Genomic DNA, 21,208 nt, shown 5'->3' with positions numbered 1-21,208 from the left:
CAATATTCTTTTAAAATTCTAACAAAATTATGAAAATAACATGATATCTGTATCAAATATATATTTAATTTTACTGACACCAAGAAAGGCCTTTGATCAGTGATAGTGGTATTAGGGCAAAGCCCCTTTACTTAATGGAATAATATGTGACACTTAAAAAGAATTATTACCCTAAAGCCTAACAAAATATTATAATCAAGGTTCAAAGATATAATGCCAGTCAAAAATGCCACAACTAGACTTCCAACAAAGAAAAATTAGTTTTTGCTACTTTCCATTCATCTCTTTGTAACACGTCTATTTCTTTACTTAAAGCATGTTCCCCATAAAATACACTCCCAGAGGTAACGTTAGAAAAGAAGAAGTAGGCACTGATAACATTTCTATATACTGCAGACAACACCGGAGTGATGTGAATTCTAGCATTAAATATGCAAACTTGTCAGGAACAAAGATATAACCCAGCAAAAATTCAACGGATATGATTTTCAAAAGATAAGCCAGTATGACCGAGTTTACCATTACTATTAATAAGCATTGTTTACCAGAAATATAATGAATTTCTGCCATGGCATGCATTTTGTGATTCTACAAAGGACAAGAAATATATGAATTACTTTATCCAGCGAAATGCGGACTGAATATGCTACAGAAGGTCATAAATATATTAATGGCCATGTCAACCATCGAGGCTGAACCATGCGGAGCCCTTTTGGGTAACATGCTTCAAGTGAAATTCAATTAGGTAACTTCTAATTACATAGTATATATTGGAAATGAATAATGTGGAGCCATTGATTTAAAATCTGACTGACTAACCCAACTGAAGGTGTTCGCTGACAATTTCAATCATATATGTGGAGAATAGATTTCATGTGGGATATTAAATGTCAACACAAATGATGAATCAATCATGAATCTATGTGCCTTAGCTAGCCACATAATATCAGCACAGTAGTTAAAAATTACAGCTATCCAAGGATATTTTCTACGAGCTGAAAAATTTTAGAGACAAACTAACAAACCTAATCAAGAGTCAATGTGGTTACACATGGATTTTTAAGCAAATGCAAACTTAACTATCTGTACCTGACCGGCCTACTTCTGCGCCAAAAACTGATGAAGCATTTCATGATCACCTTTCTATCAAACTCAGTAAATGATAAAAAAAATATCAGAGATACATAAAATATCATGTACAAAGAATATGAATACCATCTAATGAGAAGTACACTACATACTCCATTATGAAAAATTGCAATATGCCTATTCATAACCTAACAAGCTATTTTTTTAAGAACCCCAACCTTTAAATGAGTTAAAGATGGTTGTCCCTCTTAAACTACATTAATACTTTCTAAAAGCAACAGATATAAATCATAAGCAATTTACATAAATAGCTAAAACAACTATGATATTTTAGTCAATAATAATATTTTTAACACAGCTAAGGTAACACAGCTAAACAAAGCACTATCTGCAGGGCAGAATAAAACAATTTGTTAGAGCTCTCACCACTGACTCAAACAGTTAGTTATAAATATCTTCAAGCCATCAAAATGACTGTCATAAGGCACCAGCCACTATACAGTAAAACCTCTATCTAGCCAAATTAATTAATAGCCAACATCCATCTCATGTTATGACTTGATGACGTACATAAAACTTTTGTGTATCATCATGAAAACTAAATAAATTTCAATTTAGTTCTGATGACACTCCTCTAAGTTCTCAAATGGGATAGATACTGGCTCAAAAATGCCTGCTGGTATCCATGTTCTCCCACACAGTATGAAAATGATTCAATTAGTCTCTCCACAGATTTTTTCAATCAAGACTATTTTTCTTGCATGCAAATATTTCTCTAATTACCCTAAGGTAATGATTTTGGCAACTCTTCACAAAAAATATGAGTAATTTCCATTCTCAAAGTACTTATTACTAATAGCACCACAAATGAGACAAGGTAGCAAATTTCTTAACAGTTGCCGAAAAACTAAATAGAATAACAATCACCAATTTGAAAAGTTATATCTCCCTTTGTATATTTTGCACGTAAATACAATGATTTTATATAACCCTGGTATTTGCTGGTAACTGGATTATAACTCATCATTTTTAACTTCTATATTTTAAATTGCACTCAATATCTGTAGCACCATGTGACAATATCAGAAAAATACTTAACGCACTAACTTCAGAATTATATGCCCACTAGGTTTAACTAAATAGAGGTTTTACAGTATGTTGAACAGTCTGCATACATCTCCCAAAGCTTAGTTATACCTACACAATTATCAACAATACAGGAAACATTATGAATTTCCTTAAAATATTGAAGTCATATCTCATGTCATCAGAATAAAACTTATGAATTCTCATTTGATTTCAACTGCTCGTCTACAGCTCACGGCACAACACAACAGCAATGCATCAGAAAAATCTCATCTAAGCCACGAAGGTCCATTCAAGCCAAAAACCAAATCCTATTCAATCCAACTCCATATCTCTGGCCTCTAAATGTCCTCCACCATTTGCATTTTTATTAAAAGAAACTCTCATACAAATCTCACTGATTCCTGAGCTCCACCAAATCACATCCTATGCATTCAAGTACGTCATCTAACATACTAACAGTAAACTCCATGCAGAACAGATAAATATGATTTCCTACACGTAAACGAATGCTAAGATGAAATATAAATTGAAACAGTACTTCATCAATAAAAAAATTACGACATTCAATTGATTTAAAAATAGAATGATAAATGCAAACTTTAAAAAAACTTGTATAAATATATCAAAATACGGGATGATAAATACATGCCTACAAGAAAGACAAATTTTACAACTGATTTTTAGGGTGCCGATAGCATAATCTTCTTAAGAAGCAATACTATAATCAGGCACAATCTTGAAACCCTTTTCAAAGAGTTCAAATGGCTTAGCCACGAAAAGAAATAATTATAACATACCATAAATAATCACATGACACCTACTTCACCCACTCTATGTGCATCGCTGTACATTCAAAGAGGGGCAGCAACTCCACGAACATGTCATGTCTAACTTCTTTTCTAATAAAGACAGCCACATGACTGCTTCCTATGCATTAACCACCCAAAATATAATTGTACCCAATCGAGTGGGCATTTCAGCACTAATGAAACAATAAATGCAACACCTGAATTTATGTGGGTCTGTCATTCCCACCTCACGTGGCACTCGCAAGAGAGCCATCAAGGCCAAGACCAGCGTGGACGGTGGCCTCGGACCGCCTATGGGAAACATGCAGACACTAATTAAAACATCCAAGAGGAGAGCATTGCACTATAAACAATCATCCTTCACACCTCCTCACTGCCATGTCTCACACGAGAAACACCACTAAGGGCTAGCCAGGGGCAGTAGCCTGGGCTAGCCAGGCGAGTGGAGCACAGCCGAAAGCATCGAGGCACGCTGACCCCCCCTTCCATCACAACACGACTGAATCCTAATGGGTCCAGACATATTAACGGGCCGAGCATTTCATGAGGTAACGGACAAAGAGGGAGGAAAGGTCAGCGTGCAAACAACCCACCAGCATGGTGGTCAGCGGCCGCAGCCGAAGCATACTCTGCCAACAGGGGCGATGCCAATGCTGCATAGTTGGCGTAATCAGCTGCCGTGGGGTAAGGGGTGTAGATGAGACCTGCGGCCGCCGCGGCAGCATCCGCTGCCGAGAGGAGAGGAGGTGGTGGTGGGGGGTGTGGGGGCCCGGAGCCATTGAGCATCGTGGCCGAGGAGGTGGGCACTGGGATGCGCGGGGAGAGGATCAGGGGGGCTCCCAAGGGGGCCGTGGGGGGCCTCATGGGCGGGCCCATGCCCGGAATTGCTCCACCACCTCCACCCCCACCAGGGCCGCCCAGCAGGCGCTGCGTCTCAGCTGCTGCAGCCACCAGCGCCAACCGCCTCCAGTCGTCATCGCTCACTGAAGAACAAACAAACACATGCCTCTGAAATGGCCATGCATTCACGCCGGTATGCATGTATCCCCCATCCCAGGGCTCCTCCAACTTGAGGCTACATTGGTCATCCATGTTAACTAGTTCCATACAACCAACACTACTACCAATGCTTTTTGTCTTTTCTGCAAGAATAAATATGATAAGTGTTATATACATCATTTCCTGGCACGATATCTTTTAATATTATTTTTTGCCTTTTTTCATGAATCTTCTCATTATGGAAGTTTTTTGCGAATTTGATCTTAGGGATTGAGATATTCCTGAGCAATGTTAAATGAATCATTGGAGGACGTATCCAAAGATGAAACAATCTTTCCCCAGGATATCCTAAAAATGCAGATTTCAAGGAACTGACTTTTAATTCTTGCCTTTGTTCTACGAGGCCATCAAAATTTTTTTTTTTAATTTATTAATTACCAGTCAACACTAAGAGTTCCACTTCACTCTTCTAACATAAAAAAATTGATCAATTGTTACGTTGTACTACCAAGCACAGTAGTATGTGACAGCCCGAGTAGATTCAGTTAACATAGGAGACTCATATTACATCAAGATATTCTGTGAACAATGGCAATGACTCTCTCCAGAAAGTAAAATGCTCACTAACTCTCAGTCAAATCACTCATATCTCTTACCTGCTCCAGCAATTGCTTTGGCAGAGGAATCTCGGTACGTGCCGTTGATGATGGCGAGCTCCATCAACTGCCTCTTCTTAAGCTCGTCCTCCCCATCTGCCTGCAACGATACCAATCCAGACAAGGTCACGCGAGGAAGACTGCTTCAGAGGGAGGTGACCAATTCAACTGGTATTGTTAATGTTTACATGAAGAGGGGAGATAAATGCGGCATAACATGCACTGAAAAATGATGGCTAATTGACAAATTTTTCCATCGAGTCCTGAAATCAGCTGATGCATTCAATACGGCTACAAGCCTTGATTCTGAACATGTCCTAAAATTACAAGAGTACAAACAGGGAGGGGAACCAATTTGGAAAATTAATCCAATACATTTAGCTGTTAACTGTAGCATTACAAATGATAGACTATATTATTGTGGTCTAAAATACACATTTATATTAAAAATGTTAACAATGTAATATATTATTGAATTCCATCAAGGAAAAAAGTCATTGATCATCAATCAAAATTTATGACAAGGCCCTTCTATCAAAACTGTTACGTTCTCAACCTTAAGTTTTGCTGTAATTGTTCACACATGTTCATAATTCATATGCGGGGGGTGAAAAGTATTTAAATACATCAATATAAGAGTAAATTTATCTTTCCTCGCACAAGCGGCCAAATATGGAAATACAGCATATGGGGTATCACATTTATTACCTCAATGTCAGAATTCAAGTGCAGTCTACCTTCTAAGAGCTAAGGATCTATTAATATTACAAGAGATACTTGGGTGTCTGGAAAGCAAAAGCAATATAAAATTACCAGGGGAATGACAATTTTCTGTTAATTCACTTTGGGTTTCAGTGATAACTATGAATACAGTGGCTATATCCTAAAGTTCACAGAGGAATGTCCACATTTATATGACCTAGAAGCCAGAGAGTGTGTGAGTAATTTGCTTTTATCATTATCATTATTATATTACGTGTGATTGACGGGTCACTGGTGCAGACAGGTCTCTCGCCAGCCCTGATTGAGTGTGAGTGCTTGAGACTAGCAAGGATCAATGCTGTATAGTATATCCAAGCTAGCGAGTACGCGATTAATTTGAATTTACTTCACTTCATTACGCGGGACCGGCGGGCAGCTGGTGCAGAGACAATTCTCTCGTAAGCCCCTGACTGCAGAGTGTTTGACAAGTGCGAGGGTCAATGCTATCCGACACCTTAGCCAGAACATATTTTGGTTCTAACAGTTTGCCCAATAAATTTATTTTCGTTAATTTCAGTTATTTATTTATTGATTTACTACATATATCCTCTCTAATTTCCCTCACCCATCCTTTGCCCATTTAAAAGAGTACGGCTGGGGTTGACTCTTCCCATAATAGGAGGAATGTCCACATGTAAGTGTACAAATGGAACCGGCTTCTGCCGGCAGTGGGTTGGGGTCCACTCACCACGGGAACCAACAGCTTCTTCACTTCCTCCACTGCTCTCTGAAGCTTTACTTTAGCTCTGTTTTCTGTGTCCTCTACAGTTATCAAAACATGAAGTTCATCGTTCAGGTGCTCCCAATTTGGCTTACCACGATTCTGCTCCTCCTGACATTAGAAAAAATTCCGATACAAACATTAATGCCAATGGTAATTTAAATAAAATTATTGTGAACAATTGCTGTCACTTTGCAAAATAATCCAACACATTCTTTTGAAAAAGAAGTTAACTTTCCTCGCAAAACTAAACAAAGCATTAGTGCTGCTAAGTATTCCAATCAAGCAATATTAAATACTGTGAGAAAGTTCTTACAAGTTTTATGGCAAAATGATAAAGGTTATGTAAATAGAAAATTTTTGCTACAAAATGTGCAGCTTCCGTTGACAGAATAAGATTATTAAGAAATAACTAATTGTATCCTATGAATGTTTTACCTCATCAGCATACCCAGGATGAGGTTTGCATTATGTTTTATATAATACTAAAGGCATCAAGAGTAGGCACTATAGAATAATTAGTAATAATAAATTAGTCCAATAATAATATAAAAAAAATAATTTATTGATACTGGCTATAACTTATCAAGAATTTCAGATAAGTTATTCAAGCTAAGAGGAGGATGACCATGATAAAACTTTTTTACAATGGAGGATCATCATATAAATTATTTTATGGATAACTCATTAAACTATGTCAAAAGGTATGTGAAAAAGCAGACATAGGCATGAAACCGAAAATGCCACGTTAAACTCTAGAAATCTCAGAAGTTCCAGAATTATGGACGACTGTATTATGCGTCTCAGACCTTAAAAAGGAACTGTATGTACAAATAAATATTAAGTAATAAGTAACACTTAACAAAATTAATTTCAAAATAATTGAAGTCAATTTAACAGTTAACAATTTAAATATTCAAAAAATAATTGAGACTTGGGGTAAAAAATATTTTCTGCAAATACAAGATCGCCTTCATTCAAGGGGCCACAGTCATTCACTTTCAAGTCATGTTCGTACTTTCACCCAACAAATGAGCATGCTTGACCAGGGGCAATGCAAAGCTGGCCATGAGCTAAAGTTGTGTTTCTTAGGTAGCCATTGCGAAGGCTGGAAGAATTGTGAATTGCATCTGTTGTTGAGCAAGTGGTAGTTATTGCTTCGATGGACATACTTTTGTGAGGCGTTAAGTAGCAAGCATAGGCTCCAGGACCTACTTTGCAGTCTACAGACTTTCTGTGCATTTAATTTGACTTGTTCGTATTTCAAAAATAAATGTGATTCTCTTTTACAACTAATTTGTGAGAAGGCACTCCAGACACTGCGAGACCCCTCATTTGAGTACTAATTTTGAATTATAGTCATTATCAGAAGTACTGCTGTCCACATTATAATATGATTCTGCTTCCGCTTCAGCATCTGCTACAATTTCAATTCAAATGCAATGACAGTGTCGTTCATTGGTTGATGCAAGAATTGCTACCACGACCCCTTTTCCAATAATTATTTACATCATTTCAATAATATCCGGTTCAAGTTCTGGGAGAACTGATAATGGTCTTCCACTAAGGCTCTCAGGGATTTTAAAAAAGTAAACCTTACTTGACAGGACTCATGCACACATTGAAATACTGCTATTAAACAATTATCAAAATAAATCACGCGGAACAGGCTCAGCCCATTGCTAGGTCTTCCTGTAGCATTTGTGTATTTTCATCTAGGTGCTCCTATATTCCCTTCCGTGACCTTCAAATCAATATTCTGAGAGATGATGGCACGTCTACTCAATGATGCCTTCAATTTTCATCTTTAAAATGTGTTCAGCCTACTACAATTAAGATCTGGTGGCACTAAATCCATTTCACCCTTTACAGTTTTCGCATATTTCAGGTGTTCTATTGAATGTTATCAAGGAGGTTAATGCATTAGAACATTTCATAGCATGGGGAAACTTCAAATTTTACTGCAAAAAATTCATATTTAAGGGCAATTCCTTGCCTTTGCCTGGTCATTTATAAGACATCTGAGAGATGACCATCTTTGATCTACTGCTGACAAATAATTTACACTGGATACTAAGTGTTTGGATTCTTATTAATATTGGAAAAATTAAATTGGAGTTGAGACACCATGAAACGCAACACAAATATCCAGTAACTATGATCTATAAAACGTGCTAATTTAACCCATTAACAAAATTACTTATAAACTTAGTAAAAAGAGAATTATTAGAAGTAATGACTGAGAGACAAAATATCAGAGTAAGTCCGAGCACTGTAACTAGATGACATTTTTTTTTATAAAGAACCAAAGTTAAGGAGGAATAAAAGTAAGATTATGTAATAATTTATGTGTTAGCAAATGGGCAAGTAGGATGCGATAGCACTAAAACAGCCATTAAAAATTAGGTATCAGTACCAAAAAAAAGTTAAAGATAGTTTTTAAAATGTTTAGTCAAACTTTGCCACACACATTCTTTTTGAATTTTCACGGGGAAAAACTAGTCTTAGAATTTAGCTAGACTTACAATTCATCTTTCATGACATTAAACCTTGTCTTTCAATGTAGTTTGAACCTAACAATACTTCCTCCACACCAACGTTAAAATTTCATTCTGAACACCTCTTTCACACTTGAACATGGAATGGTATTGCATGTTTGCCTCGTCAGGGATTTTCATCTTCAATATCAATTATTTACAGCTTTATACTACTTAGCATCATCACTTTAAAACTATAATCCTTAATATGAAAACCATATTTGAAAAATAAATATACTAAATATTGCTTAATGCCAGTTTCAAATGCCAACAAAAGCATAGTTGCACATTAAAAATGCCAATAGATACAGATGGCTACCAATTATACAATGACCACAAACAGTTTCGTGACCTATTCACAAAGCTTCCCAATGATTGGCGCAGATACTGGTCATAATTTAAGGGGTATAATATGGCATTGATTTTAATATGAAGAGTAAGGGAAACGTGGAAAATTATAACCATGGAGTACAGATAAGAGAATGCCATGGAGAGGAAATACTGTTGCAGAACACTAGTAAAACCACTTGGATTGACAGCGACAGGTTTAAGAATTGTTATTTAAAACCGCTCCACTCTTTTCTAACAGGTTACAGGTTTCAACAGAACTACTGTCAAATAAATTCAATAATGACTACAAATGTCCTGACAAATATATTTTAAAAATTTGAAAGAGTAAGTTAGAAAATATCCTCCTCAAATAACAAATGTGCAATCATATCACTTACTATTACATACTTGAACTTCAGCCAAAAAAGAACCTTAGGCTCACATGGATCATCATAGCAAAATGAACTATCATTCTTTTGTTAGTTTAGAAACGGATACATACCAGAACCTTGATTTAATGCTGCATGAAAGGACAACAAAAATTTCAATCAATTAGAAATGAAGCAACAGAAAGAGGTCAAAGGCCACTTCCATTTCAAACTCACCAAAAAAGCCCACAGAGAAAACACATGGGACATTAATAATGAAGAGTCACACAAACTATCATCTAAATAGATGCAAACACAAATATATGAAAATTAATATCTCTACAACTTTTACATCCAAGTATTATAAAAACTTCCACAAAAATGAATACCTGGCTTTTTTTCACATGACTTAATAACTAACACAATAGCAAATAGATTGGGGTCACAATGTCACTTACATATTTCATGACATGATGAACAAAATTTAATTCTCAGTAATGTGTAAAGCATGCACTAGAAGGCAAATTTAACAGTATACTTCTGGAACAGGGAATACAACACCAATGAATGTTATGCTTTTGATAAAGATTCTTGAAAAAAGGAAATAGCTAGCCTTTTCACTTTCTTCAATTATTTTTCAATACGATCCAATGAGAACATTTATTCAATTGAGCTCCGAGCAAAGTTATGAGGGGAACAATGTTTAGTGCCGAGGTTCCACACATCCCTTGCAATTCACTTAATGATCTACAAGAGATTCAATGGCATCAACACCAGTTGCATGCTGAAGAGACTATTATTCTGTTCCACTTTGGATTCACTCATTCTCCGACTTAAGGCATGAGCCAAACCCCAGTGGGCTTGCGTTTCCGGCTAACCTCAAATCATGAGAGAGTCTTTAGCGTTAATAAGACCTTCTTTACAACAGGAGACATACTCCAATCACATCAAAAGTTGAACATTATGGAGTTAGGATTGGCAACATTTAAATACTGGTTCAACGGCCTGCCAGAGTTATAATTATGCAACCCTGTTTCCTTAAAAGAATGACAAATTTTGCAGGAGTCACATTCCCAATATTTTAAAGCCAATTCTTGACAAATTAGTCATGATCTTAGCTTAGCTACTTTATCTTCATCAGCTTCAGATGTGACATATTTTTCATAAACATCTTTGGCCGTTAATCATTAACTCATTGCTGTTGTTTGATGTAACTCCTTGGTAAATCTCTCTCAAACACTGTTATAGCAAAAACAAAGATTTCCATACCTTCTTCTTATCCCTCATTGATCCCTTTCCACGGACCATGATCTTGCAGCCAGTTTCCTGCTCCAGCTGTTTCGCCGTCATTCCCCGGGGCCCAAGTATTCTCCCAACAAAATTGAACTGGAACACAAGAATATACATGTTTAGATCTTAAAAGTAATCAAATGCCATAGTTAACCCGTACACATACTACACTATTTCCAAACCAGCTGAACATAAATCCTTATCATAGACAAATATTTTTCTGAATGGGACACAGAAAAGAGGTGAATCAATGCTTCCTCTACATAAGAAACATCAATCACAAACACTTTCGGCGAAATATTTACCTTGGGAGAAAACTGCAACAAAATTCTCAAGTTTAAGTCAAAAATTCACAATTTGATAAGCCAGAATGTTCACAATGAAGCCCACTTTGCATCACTCGGATTCATGCCCGATAATGTTCCTGATCTCCATTCAATGGGTATTCTAAACAAATCTTACCTCAAGTCAACTTAAATCTGCCAAATTTATGTACCACAGACAATCATATCATCAGAGAGAAGGACAATACAAAACTCTTAAGTCAGTTACACTGCTTCTACGTCACAGGTATAGATTGTTTATAGACATAAAATGCTCTTTGTCACCAACAATCCTCATCCTAGAGTCTCAAATGCTAGACTCTTCTTTCTTTCAAATTTCCCTAAACGTGTGCATTACATACCACCTTCATCAAATTTATTCCTTTCTATTTTAATGCTTAACTTTTATGATGAAAATATTAACCTTCCTCCTTTCCAAGACTCTCACAGCATTCACATTCTTGCGATTTAACTTCATACTTAATGCTTCAGTCAAATTTACATTAATTCTCTCGGCCATTAGCACTAATGCTTCCTCACCTGCCATTCAGACACCACCACCTCCTCAGCCACCTTCAACCCCAACTTCTCCTCCCATGCCAACCTACACTTTCTCTCGCATTTTAAGTAAAAAGTGATTACGGAGTATTTTGCATCACTCCTGTATCCACTAGTGCCCACCTCGATACATTCTCTTCGCCCTCCCTTGTAACAACTACTGATTACTCAGAAGCTTCAAATAAGGTCCCCCCATTCCTCTATTCTATTCCTACATTCAGCAGGATGTCTTTTCACTGGATCCCGGCTACTTTCATCCAGCTACTTAATATCACACTAAGTACACATAGGCTTCCTGGTCATACTCTACATTCCCATGCATGTTCTCATTCATGTAATGGTGCCATGTGCTCTGCTTCCCTTTCTAAAACGAAAACTCCCGGGGTGGTTTTACACAATATCATGCAATCTACTATTTATGATTTTCCATAGCACATTTCATGGTTACGAAGTTACCAACTTGTGGTCCTTGAGCAAAGCCATTTTCTCTGTTTCATGATGGAGATTAAGATTAGAATAATTAAAAATACATATTAGCCGAACTGCTCCCTCAGAAATGCTACTCTCGAGTCAAAAACAACTCTTCCCTCCATTTCCCTCCTAACTCATTGGCGTATCCCACTGCCTCTTCTAGATCACCACCGACCCAAGTTTCCCAAGTCATCTTCGGCCCCCTTCCATTCCCCTCCAACATCTGCTATCTAATATCTTTATCGTTTAAGTTAGCATACTTCCACCGTATCGCACGCATGGACTGGAGAAAACATTTTAAAATCCTGCCATATATATTGCAACCGAATATAAGCCCTATGTATAGGAAAAAGATTAGCCAAAAAAAACAGTCCATAATTATTTCCATTTAAGCTCATTAAATACAGGATTAGGCTTGAGCGTGCGAAATCGTCATCTTCAGAATTTGCAGAGGAAATGCACCACCAGCAAGCTTCTAAATCATGGTGGAACTTAGAAATATAAGCCAAATAGATTCTAAATGAAGACCAAAAAACCTTTGAATACACTGCTTAACAATATTTTTCCAATGCGAGGCTAATTTCCAATTGTGGAACCTTGAATAAGGTCATCCTTATGGCTGGAAGAGGAATTTCTACGCGCTCCATGACTACACCTCTCTAAACATCCTAAAATCAACTCCCTGAAATCATATCTCAACCTTTTCACTAAAGCGTATCCAGAATTAAATTGGTAAGGGCATGGGAATACAATAAAAAGCAAAAATATCAATAATAGAAACAATGAATTCATAGAAAATTAATTTTCCCCGAGTGGCACTCAATTATGATAAGACGAGTTTAACTTCAATATATAAGAATACAATTGGAGATCACTGAGAACCATACATTAACCATTTCGTTTACCTTATTGCCACATATTTCAATGCATGACTCTTCCTTCATCCACCCATGTTTGCTCCGTGGTAAACTAACAACGTTTATATATATACATATATAATTAAAAACTCAAGTTCATGTGGAAATGGAAGTAATATTAACAAATTCACAGTTTCTTCCTTCAACCTGATGAATTGAAATGAAATCACATGTAAATAGCAAAAGAACCGCAGATCTAAAAATATGTTAATTCCTTCCAAGGCACTATTTCAATGGCTTTATGATTTCTGTAACCTAGTTGCCTACAAATTCATGAGTGCAGGAGGTGTACCAAATGTATGCATGCACCTCCTCACCTCAATGTACTCATCTTAAGAAGGACAAAAATGACACTGCTAACTGCTGGAGTCTAAGCACGAGACTCTCCAGCCTAGTCATGCCAACTACTCGCTCATCCAACAGCAGCCACACTAACTTACTTCCCACCAAAGGCATCGTACGCATGCTAAGCAATTATGACAGATGCATCATCGTTTAAATAAAATTTATTAACAATACCATTATTTTTAGTTTTCTGGAATTAAGACTGCAGAAATATTCCAGAGAGCATTATTCATTGGAGTAGACTATTCACAGAATATATTGTCCAATCTATGGCCAGGTGTTTCAGTCACTCCAGAGAAGGATCCAGAATAACTTAATATGTACTTGATAACTATGAACGAAATGGTCACTGCACAAACTCTGTGGCAACTCTGAATTCTTCGCACATCAATTACATTGGATTGATTGATCAACAAACATTAACAACTGACGCAGCATTATGTATCGATGTAGGAAAACTATCAAGCAGCCAACTTTTCATTTCATGGTCATCTAACATAACTTTGATTCGCTTCAAGTGGAAGGTGATGGAAGTATTTTGGCATTACAAGGAGCAGGGAATTCCTTCAGTGAAAAATAATATCAACAAAACTGAACGAGACCTCATATTTACATAATAATCGAATGTGCAATATTATTGTGGTCTATACTAGTTTCCACATTTAGAAATCAATGTAGTTAATAACCCACTTTTTTAGGACTTCTAATTTCCTTCATCTTGAGAATTTCTTCCAACAAATTCACCCATGGATTTCTTTCCTCCTCCCCCTGAAACCATTTCACTCTTCCCTCCCACTTCTTGGTGATTCAGCTCTCGTCAATCTTCTCAAAATGGCCAAACCTATGAACCAAGCTTCTTTCTTATTTGTATACAGTGAACCTAATCAATATTCTTTCAGGGCTAATTCATTCCCCTTCACCTCGCCCTCCTGTTTTTACCGCTATCAAACATTCCACGCCCAGCACATTTAATCAGCATCATCCAGGCATACCCAAGCTTCCTCGCCACACCATTTAAGCCTAAGATTTATTGACTGCAATTTTTGCTGCCTTAAAACCATTCATTTCTTTCAATATACCTCAAATGGCACCAAAAACATTTCCTTCCCGCACCACACAACTCTTTATCTCTCTGACTAATCAACATTATTTTTTACTAATAAATTTATGAGAAAGCAACATCCTATGCTCAATTGGTTGGCTGAACACCAAAGAATTTTATAGGGCTTCTTACATAAATGTTCCGTTACCAGCAAGGGATATTTCCAATTGGGGAAGCAATTATCCCCAATCCATTGTCACAATTCTTGCATCTGATCCTTAAGCCCTTTCCCTGAAGTGAAAGTACTTGAAGTTCCTGGTTGACCTAACATACCCTATATCACCCTCATTTTGAACCAAAAATCCAGCCTTAGAGTCAGCACAGGATTATATAGCACATTATATAGCTCGAGTTATTTGAAGACATTAGGCCAGCAAATGTTTAGAAAGTGCTGCATCAACGCTGCAATTTAAAAAAAATGTTAATTCAAATAATTATCTGACATTCATGTATTCATAATTTCTCTGCTGTTTCCCATTGATAAATATTACAGTTTCCTGAATTTTCTAAGTTTCCCATATGCTTTAGATTGGCAAAAGGCCAAGCAAAAAAATATGAATTGAATGTCGGTTCTGCACGCACGGCTTCAGAAGTCTTAATGAATTTGCCAGCAAGGCAGGCACACACATACGTACTTTCATCGAACTCCTTTTTTGAGCCAAATTTAATGAACTAGCGCTTAATAACAGCAACAAAATTAACATTAATATTCATTTCACCCAAATGTCGATCATACCATTCCCCGGTGTGGGAAGGGAAACCGGTTATACGGCATACATATACTGTTTTCGATTTTCTTTAAGACTTCGGCATCGTTCAAGATGACTCTTCATCAGGCCAAATAGTCGGTCGGCACTAGGACTACGCGTAGCTTTCGGAGCTCGGCAAGACGGAGGGAAGCCAGGAGGGTAGGGGGTAAAGGTGTTAGCTAGAAGGTTGTTATTTCTGGCCAACGCCATACGTAAATAGAATAGAGGAGAACCGGGGATCTCGGACGCGGATCCAACACCAGTCTGCCTCGCCCCTATTCCATCGGTGGCTTCAACACCCGCGCTGAGCAGATGGAAACTATTACTGGAGAGCAGAACATCCGGGAGGGATGCAAGACCTCCTCAGGGCAGTTAAGGCCACTTTATCGCCGACTACGTGCCCCACGCGTGCACACCCTCGCGTGATATTATAAGGGTAATTTTGGCAGACGTCGAAAATCTGGTGATGAGGAAGAAAAATCGCGTCGTTTCAATTATTTCCCCAGGAATCCCGGAGAGGAATAAGTGAACTGACGCATCGGACACGAAACTAAAATTAGGCCCCTCGCGGGTGATCGAGGGCCGAGGCAACAGCCGTCTGCGCGGATATTCCCTGCCAAAATAGAAAAGGAACCATTGCCACCCGTTTCCCCACACTCCCATCTTGGTCACAATGCTTGGAAAATAACGCGTACACGCATAGCCGTGGATCTGTGCGCGGAAACCTCTCGTTTCTCAATAAAAATCTACTTGGCAGAATGCAGGCACACACCAGGCAGGGGTCGCTCTCGCCGGGATGGGAGGAGTGGTATCGCCGTAGTCGAGGATATACGAGATCGGTTCGTCGTTCGCAGCCATTGATTACGTTGAGAAAAAACCGCAACGCGCATTCATTATCCGATCTCGGGAGTTCTCAACAAACGAACAGAACAAAGACTTCATGGTAATTACGATATCAGTGGTCCCGAAAATTACAAGGGCTTCGGGAGAATCCTCTCCGGCGCTTGGGGATAAATCGGGTACGAGGAGAATGCCTAGAGTCTTCAAATTGTTAAGTTCTCGACGTAAATCTCCGTCTTAAGAATGCCAGCCAGCATAGTGCTCCGCGCAGCCTCCCTCCCAAGCCGCCCCTCTCGACGCTCGGAACCTCAAACACCCTCCCCCCCTTGCTCCTCCGCCCCCACAACCGGAAGGGATGGAAAAGGGTTCGGGTGTGGTGGGGAAAGGGAGGAGGACGAGACGACAGCGTTAGGGGGGCGAGAGGGGAGGCGGGGCCGGGACGAGATGGCGAGGCTTCACAGACGGCGAAGAAGGAAAAAACTGATTCCGGAGCACAGAAGCCATCAATTCCGAGAAACATTAATAGAGCCTTAGGCGGAAAAAGGGCAAGGAAGTTGGGCACGCTTTGTGCGTCCAAAATTAACATTAGCAACGGGCTCATTTAAAAATGGTAAATTGCGAGTGAGAATGGCTCACAAATCTAAGACGATATTACACACTTAATCAGGTGAAAATATTTTATAGTAAACTGATCCACGGAGCGAGCACGACTATCGCATTCCCAAGCCACGGGATTACGCCTTCAGAGAGGTTAACCGTCTAGATGATGATGTTTTTAATAATATCTTGACTTTATTTCGCAATGGCAATGCTGCACTATTTTATGTAGATTAAGATAGCGTATTCGCTCAATGGCGCGATCAAGTACCTTCAACGCAGTCATGCATTAAGCTTAAAAACATGAAGGGTGAAGAGAAAATCACTCCCAGCAACTAACGTCTTTTCTTCTACATAACACCATTAGGAGCAAGTGGTGCGGGAGTTTTGGGCGCGGAGCGCAAAAAATGGTGCAAAACAGAAATAAAAATGACACTTTCATCCGTTGCCATCCCCTTTGACCGCGGACTGTGAGATGGCGAAGAGAGCCCTCGTGCTTTAAATTCATCTTTCATTTCACCGAACTTCTGACCTCCAGCTGCAATTATGGGTTTGGATGTCACACGCAAAATGGCGCGAATGATACATTCGCGGAAGCAAAATCAAGCGGCGAGCCTTCGTCGAATCACTATTTTCAGAGACTGCTCCCAAATGATTATTATATATTCGATGTGGGGTCCAAATCTAAGAAACAACCTGCCGTCCACAGGTATCACACATGGTAGCACACTTTCATACAGGCATCTTTTCCTCCTGCTCGCTTGACAAATGTTAGTCGAATGATATCAACGACGGTGCCTGCAATCTTTAAGCTTCCCTTTTTGGAGGTCTGGAGAGGATTTTGACCGCAAAAGGCAACTACATGATAAATATATCAATAATTAACAGGTAAAACTTTTGTTTTAACTTGCCTGTCCGCTTTTCATAAAACCAAATTTAACTCATTAATAAAATACTCGTAAATTCCACGAGTAACGTTATCTGGTCCCATCTATTTTCATAAAATTTTTAACTTTTTTGGTTACCTATTGGGAGGAGAAATAAATCCAGATTGTCATTTTATCATTCATTCCACAGGTGACATATTAGGCAGGGCTTGATAGAAAGATTTATAAAATATATTAATATATGTCAGATGAATCAAAATGTACACTGATTTTCTCACTTAATACGCTTTTTTCGACAATCGTGTGGGTTACCAGATACCAATCTTTATGTCAGGGACCGTCGTAATGTCGTCAGCAATGAAGTATGACAGGATTTTATAGGACAGACGCCCAGAGAAAACGGTCGGAATTCGCAAGGAAGTGGTTTCTCTCTTTAAACGATGATATAAAACCATCCGTTGGAGTACCTGGGACAAGGATCCTTTCGCTTCATAGAGGTCGCCATGCAATAAATAAGAGAAAATCGTTTACAATGTTCGTTTTCCGTTTACAGCCAGTGAATAAATGACAATCGCTTTCCATAACTGAGCGCTTTTTCATTTATGAAGCGATTCTTTACGGAGAAACAAGAAACTTCCGGATCAGCGTTCAACCTTAACTTCAAGGAACTGTCGACGCCACGACAGTCACTTTACGGGTTTTTGAAGCCTTCTGGTGCCTGAAATACAAGTACACACTAACGCAAATCCATGGCGATATAAATCTATTTGTTAAAAGAACTTCATGGAGTTAATTAAATATCTCGAGACAATTTTCTAGTGCTCGCAGAAAAAAATTGGCAATGGTAGCATTAAAGTCATTTAGAGACATTCCCATTTTCTGAACAATTTTTGCTGTCTTCGCGCATTCCATAATGTTTCCGATCGCGTCGCTTTCAAATTTGCGCTCAAACCTTTGAAGTGGCATTTGAAAAAAATGACCACTCCATATCCGACCTCTCTGTTTTCCAAATCGTTTGGATTCCAAAATACAGGGAAAAAATAGCCTTCCATACCACTCTAATATCACTCTACCCATAACCATATCGGAAATATATTCGACCTAAACCACTTCGTTTTCAAGTGTAGCACTACATATACAGGAAGACCATATTGGTTCAGTCATCTCATAATCCCACCGGTTATGGCTGAGTTCTCATTTCTGCATTTCTACGCAGGCACAAGTGCAGAATTACCGATTGGAAAGAAATATTAGGTCCGGAGCTACACCATTCGCTTACATGGGCTCTCTTTGAATTATCCACGCCAGTTCAGACGCAGGAACTTCCGCTGAAAGCCTCTTTTTTTACGGTTACTCTCTGCGTGGAGCCGCTAGCCCACATTAATTCTACGAAATAATAATCCGGCAGATTCTATTTCATTACGAAATATTAAGAATACTTGACCATCTTATCCTTTCTCATTTTCCCCTTTTCGTTTTAGAAGAGACCGAAGTACTAGTCTCGCCCCAAAAATAAGAGAGATCTTCTCCCCAGACACCACCTCACCGAAGAGTCCGACCGCCACTCCACTCCTTAGGAAATACAAGACGAATTTTTAGCTCATCTTAGAAGACTCGGAACGACTAAAGCACACCTAGAAGGAGAGCTCTTCATCGCAGACGATTCCCGTGATTTATCTCACGAATTCCCATTGCTTGTTTCCAGATTCGTAGAGCCCTCATCCCCCGCAACTACCGTTTCGAAGCAAAGAAAGATAGTCCGTAGATATATGCTCCAATAGTTGTGCCTCCCTTCACGCACGGTGCGTGCATGAATACGCACGGTGCGTGCATGAATGCGCCCGGTGCACACGGGGCGGGCGGGGAAGGAGGGAAGTGGATGGATGGATGGTAGGCGGCGACGACGGGCGGCTCTGCTGGAATGAGGACCCTTCTTCCCTCGCGCGCCCCCCTCCATCCCCCATTCCCACCGAGGGTTTGCCTCGGCGGAGGCAACCCGCCGTCGAGGGCGGGATATGCCCCGAGGTTCGTCTCCACCGGACGGGACGCCAAGCTTAGGAACTACGCGATCCACCAGTCATTTGTTGCGAAGGACCGTAATGACGGCGTCGTCTTTCTGAGCAGGGAATCTGTCCGGCGATCCCTCTCTCTGCCCCCCCCCCTCTTCGTGAGAGCACATTCGCCTCGAGCATCGTCTGCGTGCCATTCCTGGGAGTTGCATCGCGCCCGGCCTGCATACAACGCACTGTGCTTCCGAGTGAAATGCATTGCATTGCAAGTACATTTCCGACAGCGGAAAGCCAATTTCTTGGGCATTCGGTCCCTTCGACACCCCTACGGGTATCCACAAATATTTTAAAACAGGAATGTTCCTCCCACGTTGAATCCCTCTCTCCCTCGACACAGTTAACCTTGGAACCCCTTTAGAGCGTGTTCCGACTCCCTCGCCCTACTGATAGGACTTCCGTTTCCAAGAGACTCTCGAAGTACATTCGGTTCCGAATTCATTTTACCTATGGAAAAGAAATAGGAAACCGCAAATAAATACAATTTCGCGGCGCTAACTTACGGGGAGTCGTCGATTTCAACACTGAACTTGGCTCCTTTCGCCACCTTCTAGAGCCACTGGCCATGATATATTGTGATGATACACCTGACTTTTGCAGCTTCTTTTAAGACGATGGGGGAAAAACAATAGATTAGCTACGGCTGTCACAGACTTATTTCAACTTTAAAGTTGGTTGACTTCTCCACAGGCAGATGTCGAGTCACTTTTGTCACCAAAATCATTACATTTATAATAATGATATAGAACACATTTAACATGGAACTTTGAGTCATAACAATTGCGCATCGATGGCGAAATATTATTAGCTATGCGAAATTGAAACGTGCAAAACGTGTGAGAGGAGATAGAAATGAGATAAACGAAACACCAGTGGAATGGAAGTCTCGAGGAGACCGGAGTCAAGTATCGCCGTTCCCTCTTCATTTGCATGACGCACGTCGGTGAGGCACGCCTCCCGGAGTTAGAAGGTCAACCTCCATGCTCTATGCTCCCTCTCTTCATAGGAGGGCATTACAAATGGCTGTTAGCTCTTACACCGACCCGATTTGATAGAAACGCACTAAAGCCGAATATATTCTTAAAAAATAACAACAGACATGGCTTTCACTGAATTAAAAAATAGCCCTGAACAATAAGAGGCGGCATGGGGAGAGAATGTGTGGACAATCACGTCACGGTCACAAAATATCACCTGAAGAGTGAAGGCGACAATTCGACCTTCAAGGCGTGGAATTTGACTTGGACAACATGGCAGCACAAGCCGGAGAGGACCCACGACTATATTCCCAAATGGCTTCTCGCCGTTTATGATTTTGTTACCGAGTAAGCTTTTATAGAACTGTTTTCCTCGGAGGCTAGGCGAGCAGCCAGCATTTATCCTCGCGAGGGAGTGGGCTCAAAGGGAGTTGCGATAGCGGGTGGTGCACTTCAAGAAGAGCTCGGACGACAACAGCACGTGCAAAGAGGTGACATTCGGTCTCTCCCCGTACCCACTTCCTGACTCAATTTAACACAGTGACGAAGAATCAACATACAGGTTACGATCAATTATTGGGAAGTAATGATTGAAATGAGACCCACTGACCATAAAGAGTCTAAAGGAAATTTTATCTGCCACACGGACCTCTGCACTAGAGAGAACTGATGATCAGAGAGAGAGAGAGAACAATATTTTTCTGAAATTAATTTATTGGTAAGAAA

General features: G+C 39.5%; 1 protein-coding gene across 5 annotated transcripts in view; it reads right to left on the bottom strand.

Moving 5' to 3' along the window:
• Nucleotides 1-21,208, bottom strand: part of how (protein held out wings) — a 96,203-nt gene that overhangs the window by 12,163 nt on the left and 62,832 nt on the right. For 3 of the 5 annotated variants that reach the window (XM_071584055.1, XM_071584054.1, XM_071584056.1), the window contains exons 3-6: nucleotides 10,630-10,746; nucleotides 6,095-6,236; nucleotides 4,643-4,747; nucleotides 3,581-3,970 (exon numbers count right to left, since the gene is read on the bottom strand). In XM_071584055.1, coding sequence (XP_071440156.1) covers nucleotides 3,581-3,970; nucleotides 4,643-4,747; nucleotides 6,095-6,236; nucleotides 10,630-10,746 — 754 coding nt within the window. Of the gene's footprint in view, nucleotides 1-3,580; nucleotides 3,971-4,642; nucleotides 4,748-6,092; nucleotides 6,237-10,629; nucleotides 10,747-21,208 lie in introns of all 5 variants that reach the window. The other 2 variants (XM_071584058.1, XM_071584059.1) reach the window with 2 other exon arrangements.

The sequence above is a fragment of the Hetaerina americana genome, unplaced genomic scaffold, assembly GCF_022747635.1.
Source record: "Hetaerina americana unplaced genomic scaffold, ioHetAmer1.1.p SCAF_16, whole genome shotgun sequence".
Taxonomy (NCBI): Eukaryota; Metazoa; Arthropoda; class Insecta; order Odonata; family Calopterygidae; genus Hetaerina; species Hetaerina americana.
Note: the sequence above shows the minus strand (reverse complement) of the source record. Positions and strands in the feature narration are given on the sequence as shown.